Source organism: Schistocerca nitens, chromosome 5 (assembly GCF_023898315.1).
Source record: "Schistocerca nitens isolate TAMUIC-IGC-003100 chromosome 5, iqSchNite1.1, whole genome shotgun sequence".
Taxonomy (NCBI): Eukaryota; Metazoa; Arthropoda; class Insecta; order Orthoptera; family Acrididae; genus Schistocerca; species Schistocerca nitens.
This window is the reverse complement of record NC_064618.1, coordinates 846,495,020-846,515,204: the sequence shown is the minus strand read 5'-3', so window position 1 is coordinate 846,515,204 and position 20,185 is coordinate 846,495,020. Positions and strand designations below refer to the sequence as shown.

At 39.8% G+C, this 20,185-nt stretch overlaps 1 protein-coding gene across 1 annotated transcript in view; it reads right to left on the bottom strand.

The window, feature by feature from the left end:
* The window catches only part of LOC126260900 (FAS-associated factor 2), a 118,966-nt gene that overhangs the window by 15,108 nt on the left and 83,673 nt on the right, over positions 1-20,185 (bottom strand). The window contains exons 5-7 of the mRNA XM_049958354.1: positions 18,516-18,611; positions 8,780-8,951; positions 83-226 (exon numbers count right to left, since the gene is read on the bottom strand). Coding sequence (XP_049814311.1) covers positions 83-226; positions 8,780-8,951; positions 18,516-18,611 — 412 coding nt within the window. The remainder of the gene's footprint in view (positions 1-82; positions 227-8,779; positions 8,952-18,515; positions 18,612-20,185) is intronic.

The window sequence follows — 20,185 nt, the reverse complement described above, 5'->3', positions numbered from 1 at the left end:
TGGCCTCACATCAATAGCAACAAATAGATGATCTGCAAAATTTGCTTTTATAGTCAATATTCAAACAACTTAAGATCCTTACATCCAATGTGTGACTCCGCAGAAACCGTCGTTCAAGGCGAGTCCCATCTGGAAGCTTTATAACAATATGGACGGCATCTGGGTGATTCTTTTCTGGTTCATCTGGTATCCTGTTCATGAATTCTACCTTCTGCCTTCGGATTTCCTATAAAAAAATGATTCTTCCTGTTACAGTAACATTAAATTACAGCGCATCATGTAATAGCTTTATTTCACACAGTGTAAGATGACATAAATTAGAATTAGACAATCAAATATTATGGATATTTTTAAATTTTGTAATGGAGAAACCAAGACAAAATGCCACAAAAAATTTCAGTGTCACAATCAAGACAATGAAATTTAACAAGCGGTCCAATTTAGTGTGACTAAATAAAATAATACATTACAGCAATGTATGCAGCTACATCAATACTCTCATGAAATATGCACAGATAATAAGAGTCTGACATATCTTGTAAATAAACCATCAATCACATTTCATTTGAAGAAATATTATTATATATGTCCATATGAAAATGTTAAATAAGTATAAAATTACTTAACTGATGATGGACGAACAAATGGAAAAATTATCATACCAACAAGTCAATGAATTAAATGTCCATTGCTAGTAAATGTGAACCTGCAAGCCACTTCCCCTCCCCAGTCAATCCCAGAAAACTTTTGTATTCAACAGAGCTAGTACAGAATATGAAACAAAGTACCTTGTAGAATCTGATAGTTTCTCACACTCATTTTATTGAACTTAAAACCATATTAGTTCTGTCAACTAGTATGATGAACTTAATGCATTTCACAAGGCACTGTGGTTTCTTATGCCTTCATTCAGAAACGCATCATGTTTCAGCATCTATACTTCTCATTTATCATATTATTTATCTACAGATTTGTGTGGTATTTCAAAAGACTACTTTTTCCATCAATTTCCTATCCTAGTTCATTCACCATGCTACACAAGCTGGTATATAAATCATCAAACTATAAACATGTTCTGGACCGGAGTACCAGTTGCCTACAAAAAAATGTATGGCCTAATTGGAAAATATGATTGAAGCAATATCAAATCACATCTTCTGACTTTCCAAGTCCATACTTTTAATAAGGCTTAATGATAGTTAAAAAATAATGTTACAATTGAATGACAGTAAGAAATATTTCGTGCTGTCAGTCTCCAACAGTTTCCGCACACTTGTCTGGAAAATGCAGCATTTCACCATACCACACAAGCTGGTATATAAATCATCAAACTATAAACATGTTCTGGACTGGAGCTAGTCTCCAACACGTGTGGAGCCTGTGATCAATAAAAATGTTCAATGACAGTTCTGAGAGCAATCACTGTGATGGTAGCAAATTCATATAACTTGCATTCCACGATCTATGGATTGGTTGTGTTCTGTTGTTATTTTTATTGTGAACACAATGAATTAAGTCACTCATAGTAGTTTTACTGAATCTTTCAGCAAGAAGTGAACTCTTGTAGAAGATGAAGCTTAAGCACTGAGCTGTAACACAAAATTCTTTGTGATATTTATAGTTTCAATAGTGACTCAAAATTTACTGTTTCATGCACGAAAAACATTCTCCTTCCAGAACAGACAGTGGTGATGGTAAAAAATGTTTGTTACTGGGGATGATTTGCGTTGTGAAGAAAGATGTAGTACAGCTTTATTGAAAGCAATATGGTTTAACTGTTCCAAAATAAAATGTAAAATATTCAGAGTAGGCCAAATTTAATGACTGGAAGTGTGTTACAGACAAAGAAAGATATGTAAATTTGTTATGTGGCAATCAGGTAACACGAATAAAAAGTTCAAATATGGCACTTTGGTGGCATTGTAATGGAAAATATGAAACTGAACTCAAGCTACATTGATAGTCACTAAAATTGTACGACCAGAAAGGATACTAAACAACCAAATTTTTCTTACTGCATGGGGGAGAGATCTGGAGGAAGTGCTGGCCTGAGCAACAGTTGAACTATCTTTGTATTGAGATAGGTCATGACAACATGCAATCTTGTGTTATCTTGTTGAAAGAGAACACTGCGAAACTTCAAAGATAGGGCACAGCTACCGATCTTAACACACCAGAAACATAATGCTTGATACCCAAGTTGTTTCTCTTGATACCCAAGTTGTTATGTGAAATACAAGTGACGTTGCTGTGTACCTAATGCCACCCCATACCATTACACCAGATGCCGGGACCATATGACAAAAGATGAATGCAGTATAGCAATCAATGACAATCCTCCTCAGCTACATAGATACCTCTGACATGATACTGAACACTGAACTGGGACACGTCTGAAAACACGATGTGTTGTCACAACTGTGTCCAGTGTAGAGATAGGCACCCAGGTAGATTCTGTGTTCCTTGACTTCCGAAAGGCAAGCAATACAGTTCAGCACTGCCACCTAATGAACAAAACACGAATGTACATAATATCAAACCAACTGTGTGATTAGACTGAAGAGTCTCTAGGAAACAGAACACAGCACATCATTCTGAGTGGAGAGATGTCTTCAGAAACACAAAAGCAACTTTGGGTGTGCCCCAGGGGAATGTTACAGGACCAATATTTTCACAATATATATAAATGACCTAATAGATAATGTCAGAAATTCTATGAGGCTGCTTGCAGATCATGCTGTTCTACACAGAGAAGCCTTGATGATATAAAATTGTAGTGAAATGAAGGCAGGCTCGCAAAGGATCAGCACTTGGAGGACGGAGTCACAACTGACTCTCACGTGAACAAATATAACATATTGTGAATATAGACAGAAAGATACTTAATTGTATGGCTACATGACTGCAGAACAATCACTGGAAGCAGTTACTTCCAAAATATCTAGGAGTGTGCATACGGAGCGATTTGAAATGGAAATAACACAGTAAATTAATTGTGAGTAAGGCAGATGCAAGACTGACATTTATTGGATGAATCCTGAGGAAATGTGGTCCCTCAACAAAGGAAATAGCTTACAAAACACTCGTTCGAGTATTGCTCATTGGTGTTGATGGATCCAATCATAACAGATAGGACTGATGGAGGAAATCGAGAAGATCCAAAGAAGAGCAGACATTTCGTTACAGGTTTATTTACTTAAGCACGAAAGCGTCACAGAGATTATCAACCAACTCCAGTGGCAGACACTGTAAGGGAGGCATTCTGCATCACAGTATGGTCTACTGTTACAGTTCAGAGAGCATGCATTCATAAAGAGTCGACAAATACTTCTATGCATGTCTCATTGGAGATTTGATCCCACACTGAGACTTACTGGCAACTGTTATTCCCACAAATTATTCGCAACTGGATATGGAAAGGGGTGTAAAGTAACAGAATAGGTCGACTCTTAATGAAAAACCATGATTACTGACCAACTGAACCATTCAATACCATCTTGCAATGTATACACAATGTACCAAATCTTGATGAGCACATATTGTGATGTTATTAACTGACTAAATTTATAAAATAATGGTACTTGGAGCACAGTTATGACGATTTACGATGAAATGGTCACGACATACAGCTTCTATTCAAAATCATGCTCAATGATTGTACACAATACTAAACCTAACAGTTATAAAAACTGCCCAAAGAATTATAATTGTTGTTATTATTCAGCAATACACATAGAAAGAGAAAATACATTAGCAACAAAATCCAATCTGTTATTAAAAAGTTATTACATTTTATAAATCTAGTATCACTGTGGAAGCATGTTTTAATACAACTTTTTTATTATTCTGAAAAGCTATACCTCCCATAGGGGGATGCTTGGCAAGAAATAACAAGACACAGGTAAACAAGAACAAGGGTTTATTACAACCACAGTAGAGAGCTGTAATAACAAAGGAAAGCTCTTCTCAATAAAAAATAATACTACTTCTCAGACGCTAACAGGCATATGCCTGGAACACAGCAAAAAAACGTAGTGGGACGTAAAGACTATGCCACTGATAATCCCTAACATTGGAGGTTGAGCGTTCAGCATAGTTGGTCTTGATATATCACTGGAAAGTCATAGGTCCCGCTGCGGTGGCTTCTGACCAGGCTCTGACTGAAGGACTGCTAAGAAGCAGTGCATGAATTGGTCCAGAGCTCCAGCGGAACGAACTACCTAAGTGTTGGCTTGCGCTGCCCTATATAGCCTGGGCACAGACGAATGCGTGCCGACTCAGTTCCACACATGTGACATGGTGGAGGAAATAGGTCCCTGGCAAGGAGGACTTCTGGTGGAACTTGCCCTGCCGTCTGACATCCCTGTTGTGATCAGCCCAGTACATGGAGGCAATGCCTTTTACGTATGCAACACTGTCGTGCCTCAGTGTCTCAGGCATTGCTGATCCCTTTAGGCGAATGGCGTGTGAGTGGCACGAGACAATTGTCATTATTTATAAATCCAATTTCTGTAACTTTTTTTGAAAAACTGTTAACTGTAAATTATGAAATTACCACATTAAACAATTCTTATTCTCAAACACCCATTAATGTACAGTATACAAGGAATGGTGCCAACAGCCAAAGCACAGTATTAATCAAGATTTTGCCAAGCTCAGCATGATGTCATTTGTGACATGAATAAATAAGTTGTAAAGCAAATCAAGTGTTTTGGCAACATTATTTCACTAGACTTCATTAACAAAATGCAAATTAGTTGACAATACGGTGAATCCAGTTTTCAAGTGGAGCTATCTGCAGTGAAGAAATACACCTAATATTCAAATATCGAAAGCAAAGCTAAGTATTTATTTTCATAGCCAAATAAAGTATTTACATTATGGGACAAAGTGACAATGATACACAAAGTACCCTCCATCACATACTGCAAGGTGGCCTGTGGAGTATAGATATAGATATAGATGCAGATGTTGCTTTGTCTGTTGCTTTTTAAGGGATGCTGCAACAGTGGTTGCTGTGTGTCGACAGTCTGTGGCACTCCACAAGCCATTACACTGCCCCCGTGGATACTCATCTTGCTGCACATAAGCCCATTCCTGATTTTAGGTATGCAACACAGCTGTAAAACCCTGCACAGCTGAGTGAACCATATGTCTGTCCTCTTGAACACTAGTTGTGTGGTTTTTCCTTAAGGAACCTTTATTTATTCATCAACATCAACTCTGTACCCTCCAAAGCAATCCCCTTCAGAAATGATACACTGTGTCAGCGCTTTTTCCAATCTTGGAATCACTTCTGAAATTCACTTTTTGCTATGGTGTTCAGCTTCTTCAGTGGTTCTGATTTTGTCTCATCAATGGTGGCAAAACAAAATCCTTTCATGCTTCTCTTCAGCTTCAGAAAAAGAAACAATTCACAGAGGGCCATGTTTGGTGAATATGGTGGCTGAGGCAACATAACAGTTTTGTTTGCTGCCAAAAAACACAAACAAGCTTTGAGGTGAGAGTAGGAGCATTATTGTGATCCAATTTCTACGAGTGGTTTTGCTGGTCATTTTCCTTGGCATGCTTCATGTGAATGGCGCATAACATCTAGGTAGTATTCCTCATTGACCATACGACCGAGGAACTCGTGATGCACTAACCCTTTGTAATCGAAGAAAACAGTGGGGAGAACCTTCACACGTGATCAAACTTTAACTTTTTTCCGTCTTGGATCTTCTGGCAGGTTTCACTAGGACAATTGGGCCTCAGCTTCAACATCATACCCGTATATCCATGTTTGATCACCTGTTATAACATTCTTTAGAAGTTCTGGTCGTTGTCGACTTCATTCAGCAATTCCGGATTAATGTCTACACAACATCGTTTTTAATTGAAATTTAATAATTTTAGAACAAACTTTGCTGCTGGAGGTTTCATATCCGAAACATCCGAAAAAGCTTCTTGACATGAGCCAAAGGAATGCCGACATACCGGCAACATCTCTGATGGTGATTCAGCAATTTTCAGAATCACTTCCTTTACTTCTTCCACAGTGTTGTTTGTAGCTGATGTGCTAGGGTGCACAGAACAGTTGTCGTCTTCAATGTCTTCTCAACCCTCTTTGAAATGTTTATGTCACTCACAAACTCATAGTAGATTCGCCAAAAGCCACAATCAACATTTTGACTGCAGTACTGCACTTTATTCCATTTCTCAAACAAAATATAATGGAATTTTATTTATCTATCTTTTTTTAACATAAAAATTTGCTGAGCACTCAAAAGCATGTATAACCTTTAGGGCTGTCAACAACAGACTAAATCTGCAAAACTGCTGATAATGCAAACATACTTCAGGAACTTGTGTAGTAACAAAATAAAAAAAAAAAAATGAAAATCTGATGTACAAAGCCAGCACAACTAAAAATTCATATTACTTTATTATCATACCTTGTATATGCCATGATCCAGCTACTCTCAAATTCCAACACATTCATTCATGTAGATATTTCTCCTCCTTTTATGAGGCATAATGTGATCTCACAAACAACAAACATTCAAATGAGATTCCTGAATGAGAAACCCAATGAGTAATCTTCCTTTGTATACAGAATATACACAACATACTAGACCATCCCTATGCCACTCCCATTCCCAACCACTTGCCACAGGGATCATATTCCCGTGGAAGACCTATATCCAAGACCAGCCCTATTCACCCACCCAGCACCTCCTGTTCCAGTCCTGTCAAGAGACTTATCCTACCCTGTCAGACACTGGGCCACCTGTGGAAGCAGCCTTGTCGTATAACAACTCGGGTGCAAACAACTTCACAGTCTTTTATATCAATATGACTATAAAATATCTGTCCACCAGAATGAATGGACATTGCCAAAATTTTGTCAAGAACAAAATTGACCACCCAGTGGCACAACATGCTCAATTTCAATGGCTGCTTCACATCCTGAGCCATTTTGATGATTATCTCCACCACCAGCTTCTCTGAACTACACAGATGGATGTTATCCTTACAATAAGTACTCTGCTCCCACAATCAGCCGGGCCTCAATCTCAGTAAACCCACTCTCCTTGCATCCTTCACCCAACAGTTTCCCTTTCCTCCGTCCTGTCATACCCTCACAATTCACATCCCCCAGTTGCCTTCAATGTGTGCCGTGACTGCTACAATCATGTCAGCTCATATATGTGGCGAACCTCCCTCCCGCATTCCTAGCTGGCAACTGGCTGACTCACTCCGAGCATTGGCCGTCCATCCCTCGACCTCGACCCCTCTCTCTGCCTCCCTCTCCCTCTACTCCCCATCCAACACTACCCCACCACAAACAGTCCACCTGCCAAGAAACGGTATTGGCAGTGTTAATATAGCTAGCACAATGTAGGGGCATAGGCATGCGTATGCACATATACTACAACCCCCCATTTATCGCTCACATCAGGATTGTGAGGATGAGATTAGAATAATTACTGCACGCATAGAGGCATTCAAACAATCATCTTTCTGTGCTCCATACGCGAATGGAACGGGAAGAGACCCTAACAGCTGGTACAATGGGATGTATCCTCTGCCGTGCACCTCAGGGCGGTTTGCAGAGTGTAAATGTAGATGTATGTGAGTGTGTATTCTACTCTAGCTGACCAAAGGATACAGCTTCCTGTTCACATTATGATCAATACAAACACTTATGAATTTAGAATACTTTGTTGTATTTATTGATTTTCTCTCATACCAAGTATTGCCTTGTGCATTACAGAATTGCATGTATTGTGTTTTACCTAAGTCTAGTGAAAGAGTCAATAATTTTCAACGAAAGTTTATTTACTTGTTCAAGAGTTGAAGTTCCTTCATTCGGCTTGATTGTAATATAAGTAACAATCAAAATGTTTCCATTCAAATACCATACTGACCCCTTACCTACGTGTAGATGGCTATATACCAACATCGGAGTCATGCTGGGTTGCATATATGCTGCAGCAATGCCGTTACACAGAAACTTTTTGATTGCCCCTTATACTTACACTGACAGCAAAGGAAACAATTTCATCTTCTCGGATGTACAATGGCAGACCATTTACATATAACGATAAAAAAGCAGCCCAACATTGATCCCCGGTGTACACCTACAGTGATTATTCCTCATCGTGATCGAAGATGCTGTTTCACTGAGTACACTCCCTCAGTTTCTTGACGCGACACTCTGCTTGTTTTTAGTTATATAAGATGAAAACCAGTTACCAGCAAAGTCTCTGATATTATAATATTTGAGCTTCTGTAGGAGAATACTGATATCTGCACAATGAAATGCTTTGGACAAGTGTCAAAGTATATTAGGTGGCAATATTTAGTCATTTAAATTTTCTATATTATGTTTTGTGAATTAAAAAATGAAACATTGTATGGAGAGACATATTTTAAGATGTCTGTGTTACTGTTTTTGCATACAGAACCTTTCTCAGTAACTCCGAGGAAGAGGTAAGCAGTGATATTGAACAACAATGACTTATTCCATATATGTTCCAGTACACTGCATATATGCAAAGAACAGAGTAATTTAATTGAGATATTATCAACACAATGAGAGTTTTCACTTTTGACACAGTTAATTACTTCCTTATTTCCTTAGCTAGATCACCGACCAATTGCAATTTGGCTCTTTGTATGGAGCTTTGGCATGTTGTTAACTAATTAATTACAGTGTACTAAACTTCTGCACATCAGTGCTTGTTTCACTGTTTGCCATTTCAGGGTTAGTGAGAAATTGGAAAACTGTTATCACCTCTAGCCGATTACGTTCTGCCTGTTCCTGTTCTCGCCTGCTTCGTTCTTCATCAGCCAATCTCTCACGTTCCTGACAGCGCCTTCGCTCTTTCTCCTCATCTGCACGCAGAGATTCCAAGTATGCCTGGTCCTGCTGCTGCCTCAGAGTCTGATTGAAGTTGCGCTCCACCCTTAAAAGTAAAGTTACACTGATATAGTGACCCAGTCCAGGTAAAAAATTATCTGCTCTGCATATACTACTTCAACTAAGTTCATAATTAAACCCAAGAATTCCAAAATCAAAACACAAATGCACAGAAAGTTATTTTAAACATCAAACTAAGAGTAGAAATGACTAAACAAGTCTGGAAAGGAGATTTGATATTATGCAAGGAGTATTTTTTAAAAAGCTATGGGCTGATTAGTTGCAGCTGTAAGAATTTCACTCACCTGTAAAAATGCACATTCCTTCCAGAATGACTTGGTACAAGCAGACTCCATTAGCAATCACCACCTACCTTTGTACTGTTAATGTTTAAAATATACCACTGGCCATTAAAATTGCTACACCAAGAAGAAATGCAGATGATAAACGGGTATTCATTGGTATATTATACTAGAACTGACATGTAATTACATTTTCACGTTATTTGGGTGCATAGATCCTGAGAAATCAGTACCCAGAACAACCACCTCTGGCCGTAATAACGGACTTGATACCCCTGGGCATTGAGTCAGAGCTCGGATGACATGTACAGGTACAGCTGCCCATGCAGCTTCAACACGATACCACAGTTTATCAAGAGCAGTGACTGGTGTATTGTGACGAGCCAGTTGCTCGGCTACCATTGACAAGACGTTTTCAATTGGTGAGAGATCTGGAGAATGTGCTGGCCAGGGCAGCAGTTGAACATTTTCTGTATCCAGAGAGGCCCGTACAGGACTTACAACATGCTGTCATGCATTATCCTGCTGAAATGTAGGTTTTGCAGGGACCGGATGAAGGGTAGAGCCACGGGTCGTAACACATCTGAAATGTAACGTCCACTGTTCAAAGTGCCATCAATGCGAACAAGAGGTGACGCGGACGTGTAACCAGTGGCACCCGATAACATCACGCTGGGTGATACACCAGTCTGGCGATGACGAATACACGCTTCCAATGTGCGTTCACTGCGATGTCGCCAAACACGGATGCGACCATCGTGATGCTGTAAACAGAACCTGGTTTTATCCAAAAAAATGACGTTTTGCCATTCGTGCACCCAGGTTCGTCGTTGAGTACACCATCGCAGGCGCTCCTGTCTGTGATACAGCGTCAAGGGTAACCGCAGCCATGGTCTCCGAGCTGATAGTCCATGTGGCTGCAAACGTCGTTGAACTGTTCGTGCAGATGGTTGTTGTCTTGCAAACGTACCCACTTGTTGACTCAGGGATCAAGATGTGGCTGCACGATCTGTTACAGCCATGCGGATAAGATGCCTGTCATCTCAAGTGCTAGTGATACGAGGCTGTTGGGATCCAGCACAGCGTATTACCCTCCTGAACCCACCGATTCCATATTCTGCTAACAGTCATTGGATCTTGACCAACGCGAGCAGCAATGTTGTCATACGATAAACCGCAATCGCGATAGGCTACAATCCGACCTTTATCAAAGTCGGAAACGTGATGGTACGCATTTTACCTCCTTACACGAGGCATCACAACAACGTTTCACCAGGCAACGCCGGTCAACTGCTGTTTGTGTATGAGAAATAGGTTGGAAACTTTCCTCATGTCAGCACGTTGTAAGTGTCACCACCGGCGCCAACCTTGTGTGAATGCTCTGAAAAACTAATCATTTGCATATCACAGCATCTTCTTCCTGTCGGTTAAATTTCGCGTCTGTAGAACGTCATCTTCGTGGTGTAGCAATTTTAATGGCCAGTAGTGTATCCAAGACAACTGAATGGCCCGTCAAATGTGAAATACGGTCTGGGATACAGTTTCAACAGCAAGGAACGTGCCCAGCAGGGCTCAGTTTGGTAGCTTTGGAATTAATATAGTGTTACTGGATTCTATGATGCTAAATATTCAAGATATTTTCATAGACATATTTCATTTCAGCAAGCATTCTTGCCACAACACCCCTTCCATTCAAAGCATGTGGATGTGAGGTATTTAGGCAGCAGGGAAATTCACTGTGTCTCTCACCCCTTGCCATTTATCTGGCAGCCTGGAGCTGTGCTTAAGTTCTGCCTAATGGGCTGGACTATAATCATCCCATCTGACAGGCACACACATTTAAAATGAGCACTCGTGCTTGCATCCTCAGCATCTGTTATGTTACAGAGGTAGCAGAACAGAACATGTGATCAGGTGAGTAAAGGGTTATAAATACAAAATCAAACAGGGGTAATGCAGCAGTAGATCTAATAATGAGTAAGAAACAGGAATGCACGTAAGCTACTATGAACAGCACAGTAAACAAATTATCATAGCCAAGACGACAGAACGTCAACACACACCATTGTGTCAACACATAGCATAGTAGCACAAGTTTATATGCAAACTAGATCTGCAGATGAAGAGGAGATTGAAAAAATGTATGATGAAATAAAGGAAATTATTCAGATTATTACAGGAAATGAAAATTTAATTGTGATTGTGACGGGACTTCAGTAGAAAGAAAAAGAAGAGAAAGAAAAATTGTAAAAGAACACTGGGTGGGGGAAAGGAATGAAAAAGGAAGCCACCTGGTAGAATTTTGCTAGCATAATTTAATAACTGTTTAAGAATCCTGAAAGAAGATTGTAAGTGTGGAAGAGAACTGGGGACTGATTATATAGAACAAAGATTTTGAAACCACATTTTAAACTGTACAATGCTTTCACAGCACATGTAGAATCTGGCCATAATTTATTGTTTATGAACTGTAGATTACAACTGAGGAAATTGCAAAAAGATAGGAAATTAAAAGTATGGGACCTTGATAAATTGAAGGAACCAGAGGTTGTTGAGAGTTTCAGAGGGAGCATTAGGCAACAATTGACAAACAGGGGAAAGGAATGCAATAGAAAATGAAGGGGTAGCTATGAGAGATAAAATAGGGAAACAATATAAAACAGGAGATATTGAATTTTGTAGACGAAAATAGAAACCAAATGAAACAGGTGGACGAGAATACAGACACCCAAAAAATGAGACCAACTAAAATAATCAATTGTTGATATTATAATGTTATTGTGTAGATAAAAAATCTACTCAAAAAGCGATTGCAGGAGAAAAAACATATATAAATTAAGGAAATGTGCAAGCTTTTTGAGCCAGTGACTCCTTCTTCTGGCGGAAGGGTTGAAGGGAAAGGAAAAGGGACGGCTCTAGATACGACGTCAAGTAAAAATACTTACTTCCAACGATCTCCACTGCAGTAGCAGTTTATTACAGACATGACATGTCCTAACACTTTTGCACAACTTATCATAGAAAAAAATATATCTTTTTTAAAGATCTTTAATGTGGTGCAACAACTGAACTACATAATTTATATATTGCAATTCAGTTCATGGAACATGTAACTCAATATGGCACCTGATCATCTTTCAACATAGGCCCTAGTCTACATAGCAGATCACACTTTCAGTACATACATAATACACAAAATTGTACCAATAATATTGAATAAATAGTGAAACACACATTCTAAGTTTTACCACCAGAAACACGTTTACATGAAGTCTTATGTCATATGCTCTTGTGGTGTCACAGTCAGATTTAAAAGAATTTACCCCCATATAAATGGTAATACTAATTAAATGACAACATCTAGGATGATTGAGTCAAATAATATTTAATTTTATTTGTACAAGCATCTAGATATGTAGTGATGCATGAACTTTATACCTATTACCAAGACAAAAAATAAACAAGACAATAATGTTAAAGTACTATATAAAGCCATGTAGTAGTGTGGAAAGATCTCTTGCCCTCTTACACTCTCGTTCTCTTACGCTCTTATGCAATTGTTGCTGTTATCACTACCAATATGAGACTATCACTGTGCAGTATTAATTCATGTAAGTCTCATTATTTAGTCATCCTTTCATTTAGAAGTACAATAAAAAGATTCACATGAGTAAAAGTGAAATATGAGGTCTGTTCAAAAAATTCCAGAACTTTGCCCATAAAATTTTTCTATATTTACCTTCAAAATACTCTCCTCCACAATCGATACACCAATTCCAATGCTGTTTCCACTTCTGGAAGCAGTCTCGGTACACCTCTCTGTGGATTGCACGAAGTGCTGGCTGTGGATTCTCTTTTATCTTGTCTATCATTGCAAATTTGTGTCCTTTCAACGGGATCCACAACTTTGAAAATAAAAAAAAATGTCCACAGGGGCCAGGTCTGGAGAGTAAGGAGGATGAGGCATCACAGTGATTTCGTATTTTGTGCAGTAGTCAAGCATCGATAATGATGAATGTGTGGGTGCATTATAGTGAAGCAGGAGCCACGAACCTCATGCCATTTCCTTCTCGTTTTTTCTTGCAGGCATCATAACATGTCCCCATAGTAGCATCGATTAACAGTTTATCCCTGTGGCATGAATTCATTATGAACTAATCCTTCAAATTCAAAGAAAACTGACAGCATTGCTTTGATGTTTGACCTGACCAGATGAGAGCCTTTCCCGACCCTTTGTGAAGATTGAACCTTGGTCCTCAACATCGTAACCACAAATCCACGTCTCATCACCAATTATGATTCTTTTAAGGAACATCTCGTTCCCATTTGCATGATTCAAAAGCTCTTCACGTATTGTGAGGTGAAGGTCTTCTTGGTCTTGACTCATGAGCAGTGGCAAACTTGATGGCAACACGATGCATTCCACAATACTGTGTCCGAATTTCATGATATGATCCAACTGAAATGTTACATTCTTCTGCAATCTCTCAGACAGTCAGTCTTTGATTGGCATGCATAATTGTGTTGGCATTCCTGACATGCGCATCATCACCGGTAGACGTTGAAGGGCGTCCTGAGCGAGGGTCATCCTTAACTTCTGTCCAGTCATTTTTAAACCATGTGAAACATTAGTAACATTGAATGTGGCTTAAGCACTCATCACTGTAGGCTTCCTGCATTATTTGGTGTGTCAGTGTAAAGGTTTTCTCGAGTTTTGTGCAAAATTGAATGCAGATGTGTTGCTCCTCTAACTCTGCCATCTGGAAACTTACAAACTTTGCAACACAACATTCTACTCAATTCAGCATTGAACAATAACTAACAGACACACAACAACAAGATTTCTCGCAGTTACGAATTAAGCACAGGTGTGTGTAGGGATGCCAACCACATTTCGTTCCAATACACTGCTGGCGTGAAATTACAATTGTTCTGGAATTTTTTGAACACACTTTGTATTTAAATTTGGAGACTTTTCATTGGTGCAGAATGATCTCATGCCATTTTGTGCATGATTCAATTTAATTGCTACATTTGTTAGAACCTGCAATGATATTTATTTTAGAAAATCTGGCAATCTTTCTGAATAATAAAACTTCCTGGCAGATTAAAACTGTGTGCCAGACTGAGACTCGAACTCAGGACCTTTGCCTTTCGCAGGCAAAAGCAAAGGTCCCGAGTTCAAGTCTCAATATGGCACACAGTTTTATCTGCCAGGAGGTTTCATAAGAGTGCACACTCCACTGCAGAATGAAAATTTCATTTATGAATAATATTTTCCAAAAGGGAAAACATAATATCTGTTTGTGGTAAAAAAAAGCCAAACAAATTGCTCTCCAAGCAAGCCGCGGACCATAGCTATTTTCAAAAATCTAGAAAAAGAAAGTGATAGTACTGGTAATTATTCCTGTTTTTCATGGAAATTAGCTGTGATAAAGAGAACTAGTTTCGTTGTGTAGCACCTGATCTTTCTCTAACATTGCCAAGAATTTTCAATAAGCCAAACAATGGAAAATCCAGGATGGAATGTAACAATATTATGAGAAGGAAAGTTGCTACTCACCATATGGCGGAGATGCTGAGTTGCAGATAAGCACAACAAAAAATTTTCACACTTAACGCTTTCGGCCAATGGCCTTTGTCAACAGTATACACACACACACACACACACACACACACACACACACACACGACTGTGGTCTCTCAGGCAACTGAAACCACACTGCGTGCAGCAGCACCAGTGCATGATGGGAGTGGCGACTGGGTGGGGGAAAGGAAGAGGCTGCGGTGGGGACGGCGAGGGGTAGTATGGTGGGGATGGCGGACAGTGAAGTGCTGCAGGTTAGGCGGCAGGCATGGGAGAGGTGGGGGGGGGGGGAGGGGGGAAGTAGCGGAAAAGGAGAGACACAGAGAGAAATAAATAAAAAAAATAAATAAATAAATAAAAAAGAGAAAAAAAGACTGGGTGTGGTGGTGGAATGACGACTGTGTAGTGCTGGAATGGGAGCAGGGAAGGGGCTGGATGGGTGAGGACAGTGACTAACGAAGGTTGAGGCCAGGAGAGTTACGGGAAAGTTCCCACCTGCGCAATTCAGAAAAGCTGGTGTTGGTGGGAAGGATTCATTTGGCACAGGCTGTGAAGCAGTCAGTAAAATGAAGGATATCATGTTTGGCAGCATGTTCAGCAACAGGGTGGTCCGCTTGTTTCTTGGCCACAGTTTGTTGGTTGCCATTCATGCAAACAGACAGCTTGTTGGTTGTCATGCCTACATAGAATGCAGCACAGTGGTTGCAGCTTAGCTTGTAGACCACATGACTGGTTTCACAGGTAGGCCTGCCTTTGATGGGCTAGGTGATGTTACGGATTGGACTGGACTGGAGTATGTGGTGGTGGGAGGATGCATGGGACAGGTCTTGCATCTAGGCCTATTACAGGGATATGAGCTATGAGGTAAGGGATTGGGAGCAGGGGTTGTGTAAGAATGGACGAGTATATTGTGTAGGTTCAGTGGATGGTGGAATACCACTGTGGGAGGGTTGGGAAGAATAGTGGGTAAGATATTTCTCATTTCAGGGCATGACGAGAGGTAACTGAAACCCTGGCGGAGAAAGTAATTCAGTTGCTCCAGTCCTGGGTGGTAGTGAGTTACGAGGGGAATGCTCCTCCGTGGCTGGATGGTGGGGATTTGGGAGGTGGTGGGAGACTGGAAAGATAACGCACAGCAGATTTGCTTTTGCACAAGATTGCGAGGATAATTACAGTCAGTGAAGGCTTCAGTGAGGCCCTCGGTATATTTCAAGAGGGACTTCTTGTCACTGCAGATGCAACGATCACGGGTGGCTAGGCTGTACAGAAGGGACTTCTTGGTATTGAATGGGTGGCAGCTGTCGAAGTGGAGGTACTGCTGGTGGTTAGTAGGTTTGATATGGACGGAGGTACTGACATAACCATCTTCGAGGTGGAGGTCAACATCTAGGAAGGTGGCTTGTTGGGTTGAGTAGGATCAGGTGAAGCAAATGGGGGGGCACAACAAAATGATTTACACACACACACACAAACGCAACTCACCCACACGACTGCAGTCTCAGGCAACTGAAACCACACTGTGAGTAGCAGCACCAGTGCATGATGGGAGTGGCAACTGGGTGGTGGAAAGGAGGACGCTGGGGCGGGGAGAGGGAGGGATGGTGTGGTGGAGATGGCAGACAGTGAAGTGCTGCAGGTTGGGTGGCAGGCAGGGGAGAGGTGGAGGGGGGGGGGGAAGTAGCGGGAATGGAGTGACATAGAGAGAAATAAAAATTTTATTTTTATTTATTTTTTAGTTGTTTCTCTCCTTTTCTGCTACTCCCCCACCCCACCCCCCAATTTCTCCATTGGCCGAAGCCCAACCTCCCAACCTGCAGCAATTCATTGTCCGCCATTCCCACCATACTATCCCTCCCCCTCCATGCCCCAGCCTCCTCTTTTCCCCCACTCAGTTGCCACTCCCATCATACACTGGTGCTGCTGTTCGCAGTGAGGTTTCAGTTGCCTGAGACTGCAGTCATGTGTGTGAGTTGCATTTGCGCGCGCGCGCGTTTGTGTGTATTGTTGACAAAGGCCATTGGCTGAAAGCTTTAAGTGTGAAAATCTTTTTGTTGTGCCTATTTACGACTCAGCACCTCCACTATATGGTGAGTAGCAACTTTCCTTCTCATAGTATAATTTTCAATAAGTAATTTACATAACTTCAAATTTTATGATTATTAGATCTGATAGTTAAACTCATGTTTCACTTCAAATTAAAGGCAGTAACATTAGACTCTGCTTGCCTGTTAGACATAAAATGAGAGGATGTTGGATGATTTACGTGTTTGTGAACTGTAAGTGCCGTATTTAGTGTCTCTGATATTTATACTTCTGTACTACAAAAATATGTAGTTTAATTGATGCACTGCATAAATGAACTACTCAAACCTCTTCCTTTTCATATTGTTTATTTAGCAAAAATATCATGACATCTAATGTTGCTGGATAAAACCATTATCCATATTCCAAAAAGTGAAGTTAGCTTCACTGTTGTGGGAAAATGAATTTTTGGTGAGTAAACCAGCAAGTTTTTGAAACTATAATAAGATGAATAAATCAGACAGAGGTGAAAGAAAAGCAATGGGCTGCACCTTCAAATTAGACTAACAACTATTATGGCCACAGATTCATGCATTAATCCTGTGTTCACAGTTCTAGGTTTTCAACCATGTTATGAAAATGAACTTTATTAATGCAGAGTTTACACGTGTACTTAGAATGGCAAGACTCGGCCTTGTATGACGTTCTGAAGGGATTCAAATCCCTTCATAATTTAGTGAAAAAGCAACTTTCCATGCCAGCAGGAAATGTGGATATTGTCAGATGTATTATGTTGTGTTGAAGACAGTAAATGGGGATAATTTTATACCAAAGTGAAACATGAAGAATAGACATAATCAAACAATCCAGGACAGAATGTAGCAATATTATGAAAAGGATAGTTGCTACTCACCATATAGCGGAGATGCTGAGTCGTAGATAGGCACAACAGAAAGACTGTCAGTAAGTGAGCTATTGGCCAACAAGGCCTTCGTCGGAAATAGACAACAAATAAACAAACACACACACACACACACACACACACACACACAAGCACAATGTCTGACTGAGTCCAGACCAATCTGGCCTCAGTAGCCAGAGACGGTGGTCAAGTGTGTGTGTGTGTGTGTGTGTGTGTGTGTTCAGTTCATTTCCAATGAAGGCCTTGTTGGCAGAAAGTTCACTTAGTTCACTTTCTGACAGCCTTTTTGTTGTCCTTATCTGCGACTAAGAATAGACATAAGTGTCATTGACTACATTTTGTAATACATTAAGAAAACAGTCACTAATTATTAAACTAAAAATGACTATGTTGCTAATAGTCATATACAGGTAACCTACTGATATTGTCTATATTATAACCTTGTGTGTTTTTCCTTTTTATTATAAAATGATCATTACTGGTGCGGTTTTTAAGTTCCCATGCATTATATGTTGTGTCCCCTGAAAATGATTAAAAGTGAAGGGAAAACTGAAAACAGATTGCCGCACAGAAACGTGAAACATAACTAAAACTACACTAACTGTGTTTAGAGAGACTGGAAAAAATAATGGAATAAGAAAAAAGAATCCTGATAATAAAGGAAGCACAAATTACCTATAAATTTCTTGCCTTAATATTGCTGCAAATAGGCACTATGGATGATAGCCACTAAAGGACAGTACAGTCATAACGTTTAGTTTTATCAATATCACTAACCTCTCAGCTCTGGCAGCAATAAGAGCTGCTTCATTTTCTTGTACAATGGTCTGTAGTCGCTGTATGAGCTCTTGTGGATTTACTGAACCCTCCAACCTGCAAATATTTAGGCCTGGTAATATATATCTTATGACTGACACAAATCATTCAAAAAAATTTCATAATGTTGCACAAATTTTAATAGTCAATAAATAAAAGCAAAAGGCAGACAATTCTGAACACGACACCACGAAAGGTACTATGGTCACGCCATGAGATGCTCGACGTCAGAAACGTGATGGGTGCAGTAAGAAGAAGGTGCCATGCATAGGCGCAATATGACTAGTGAAGTCCTAATGGTAAATACTAGCCAACTGATAGATGGTGAGGTAATTGGGCAGTGCTGGTAGCACAGGATGTAGTATTGCACTCAGGAGGAATTCCTACAAGCTGGTGTGAATATAGTGGTTCTGGAGCTTCACTATCTTAGCAAAACATACTCTCAGTGCCTTCATGAGACAATTAAATGTTCACATCAAAATCAAATATTAAACTTCTGCAATGTCAGCATTGCTGCAAAATTGCCCTGTAATAACTTGCTACTTCAGCTGGGAAACTGGTAATAAGCAAACCATCATCTTATATCACTGTCTATTAATATGTAAGAGGCGACCAAAAAACTTTCCATTTGAAGGCTTTACAGTTCACAACTGGTACACCAATCAGGCAAAATTATCATGAGAATTGTGGAAGACATTGTACCGATGCACCAGGTTGAAGCTACCTGTTTTGTGAAACACTGCGTCCTGCTACATAAGAAGTCATTAACTGAATGCTGCACATCCTCATCTGAGAGAACTGTTGACCATTCAGGGACATTTTTAGGCACCAAATGTGTGATAATTGCACGGAGAAAGGTCAGGAATATAAGGCAGGTGCTCGAATGTCTCCCACTTGAGTTGGCTTAACTTCTGTGTTACGGCATTTGTGATGCAGGGACACGCGTGAACATGAAGCGGCAGCATCCCTTATTGGAGTTTTCTGAGATGTTTTGGCTTAATTGCCCATACACACTATTCATTCTACAATGGATGTTTACCAGTATATGTCCTTTGGCAGTCGAGAAAAGAACAACAGCATGTTGGTTCTGTTTGGGCTCATTTGGCAATATAATCACCACAGTTTGTGTGTCCGCATTTACTGCACGCACACTGGAAAGTCAACGAATGCCACACTAATCCCTTACCTACATGTCCAAACTTATATACCTGAATTGGAGTTGTGCTATGTTGCAAATACACTGCACAGATGCCCTCAAACGGGAACTTTTTGAACACACCTTATAAAAAACTTTCCATCAATTTGCATAATATTTTATTAACATTTAATGTTATGTTTACAAATGGATCATTCACAAATAAACTCATATATAAGAAGGAATGATCATTTAATGTTATATTTATAAATGGATCATTCATGAATAAACTCATATCTAAGAAGGAATGATTTTAGCATTTACTTGATAAAAGTTTAAAGAGCGAGGGTAATTTCAATTGGAATGTGAACAACAGTCTTTAATGTAAAGTACACAATAATTTTATACAAAAACTGTCATGATCAGGATCTCTTATACAGTTCAGAGCTCTATGTGCCAATGGATTCTGAAAAAGTGTAACTGATTCAATTTTCTG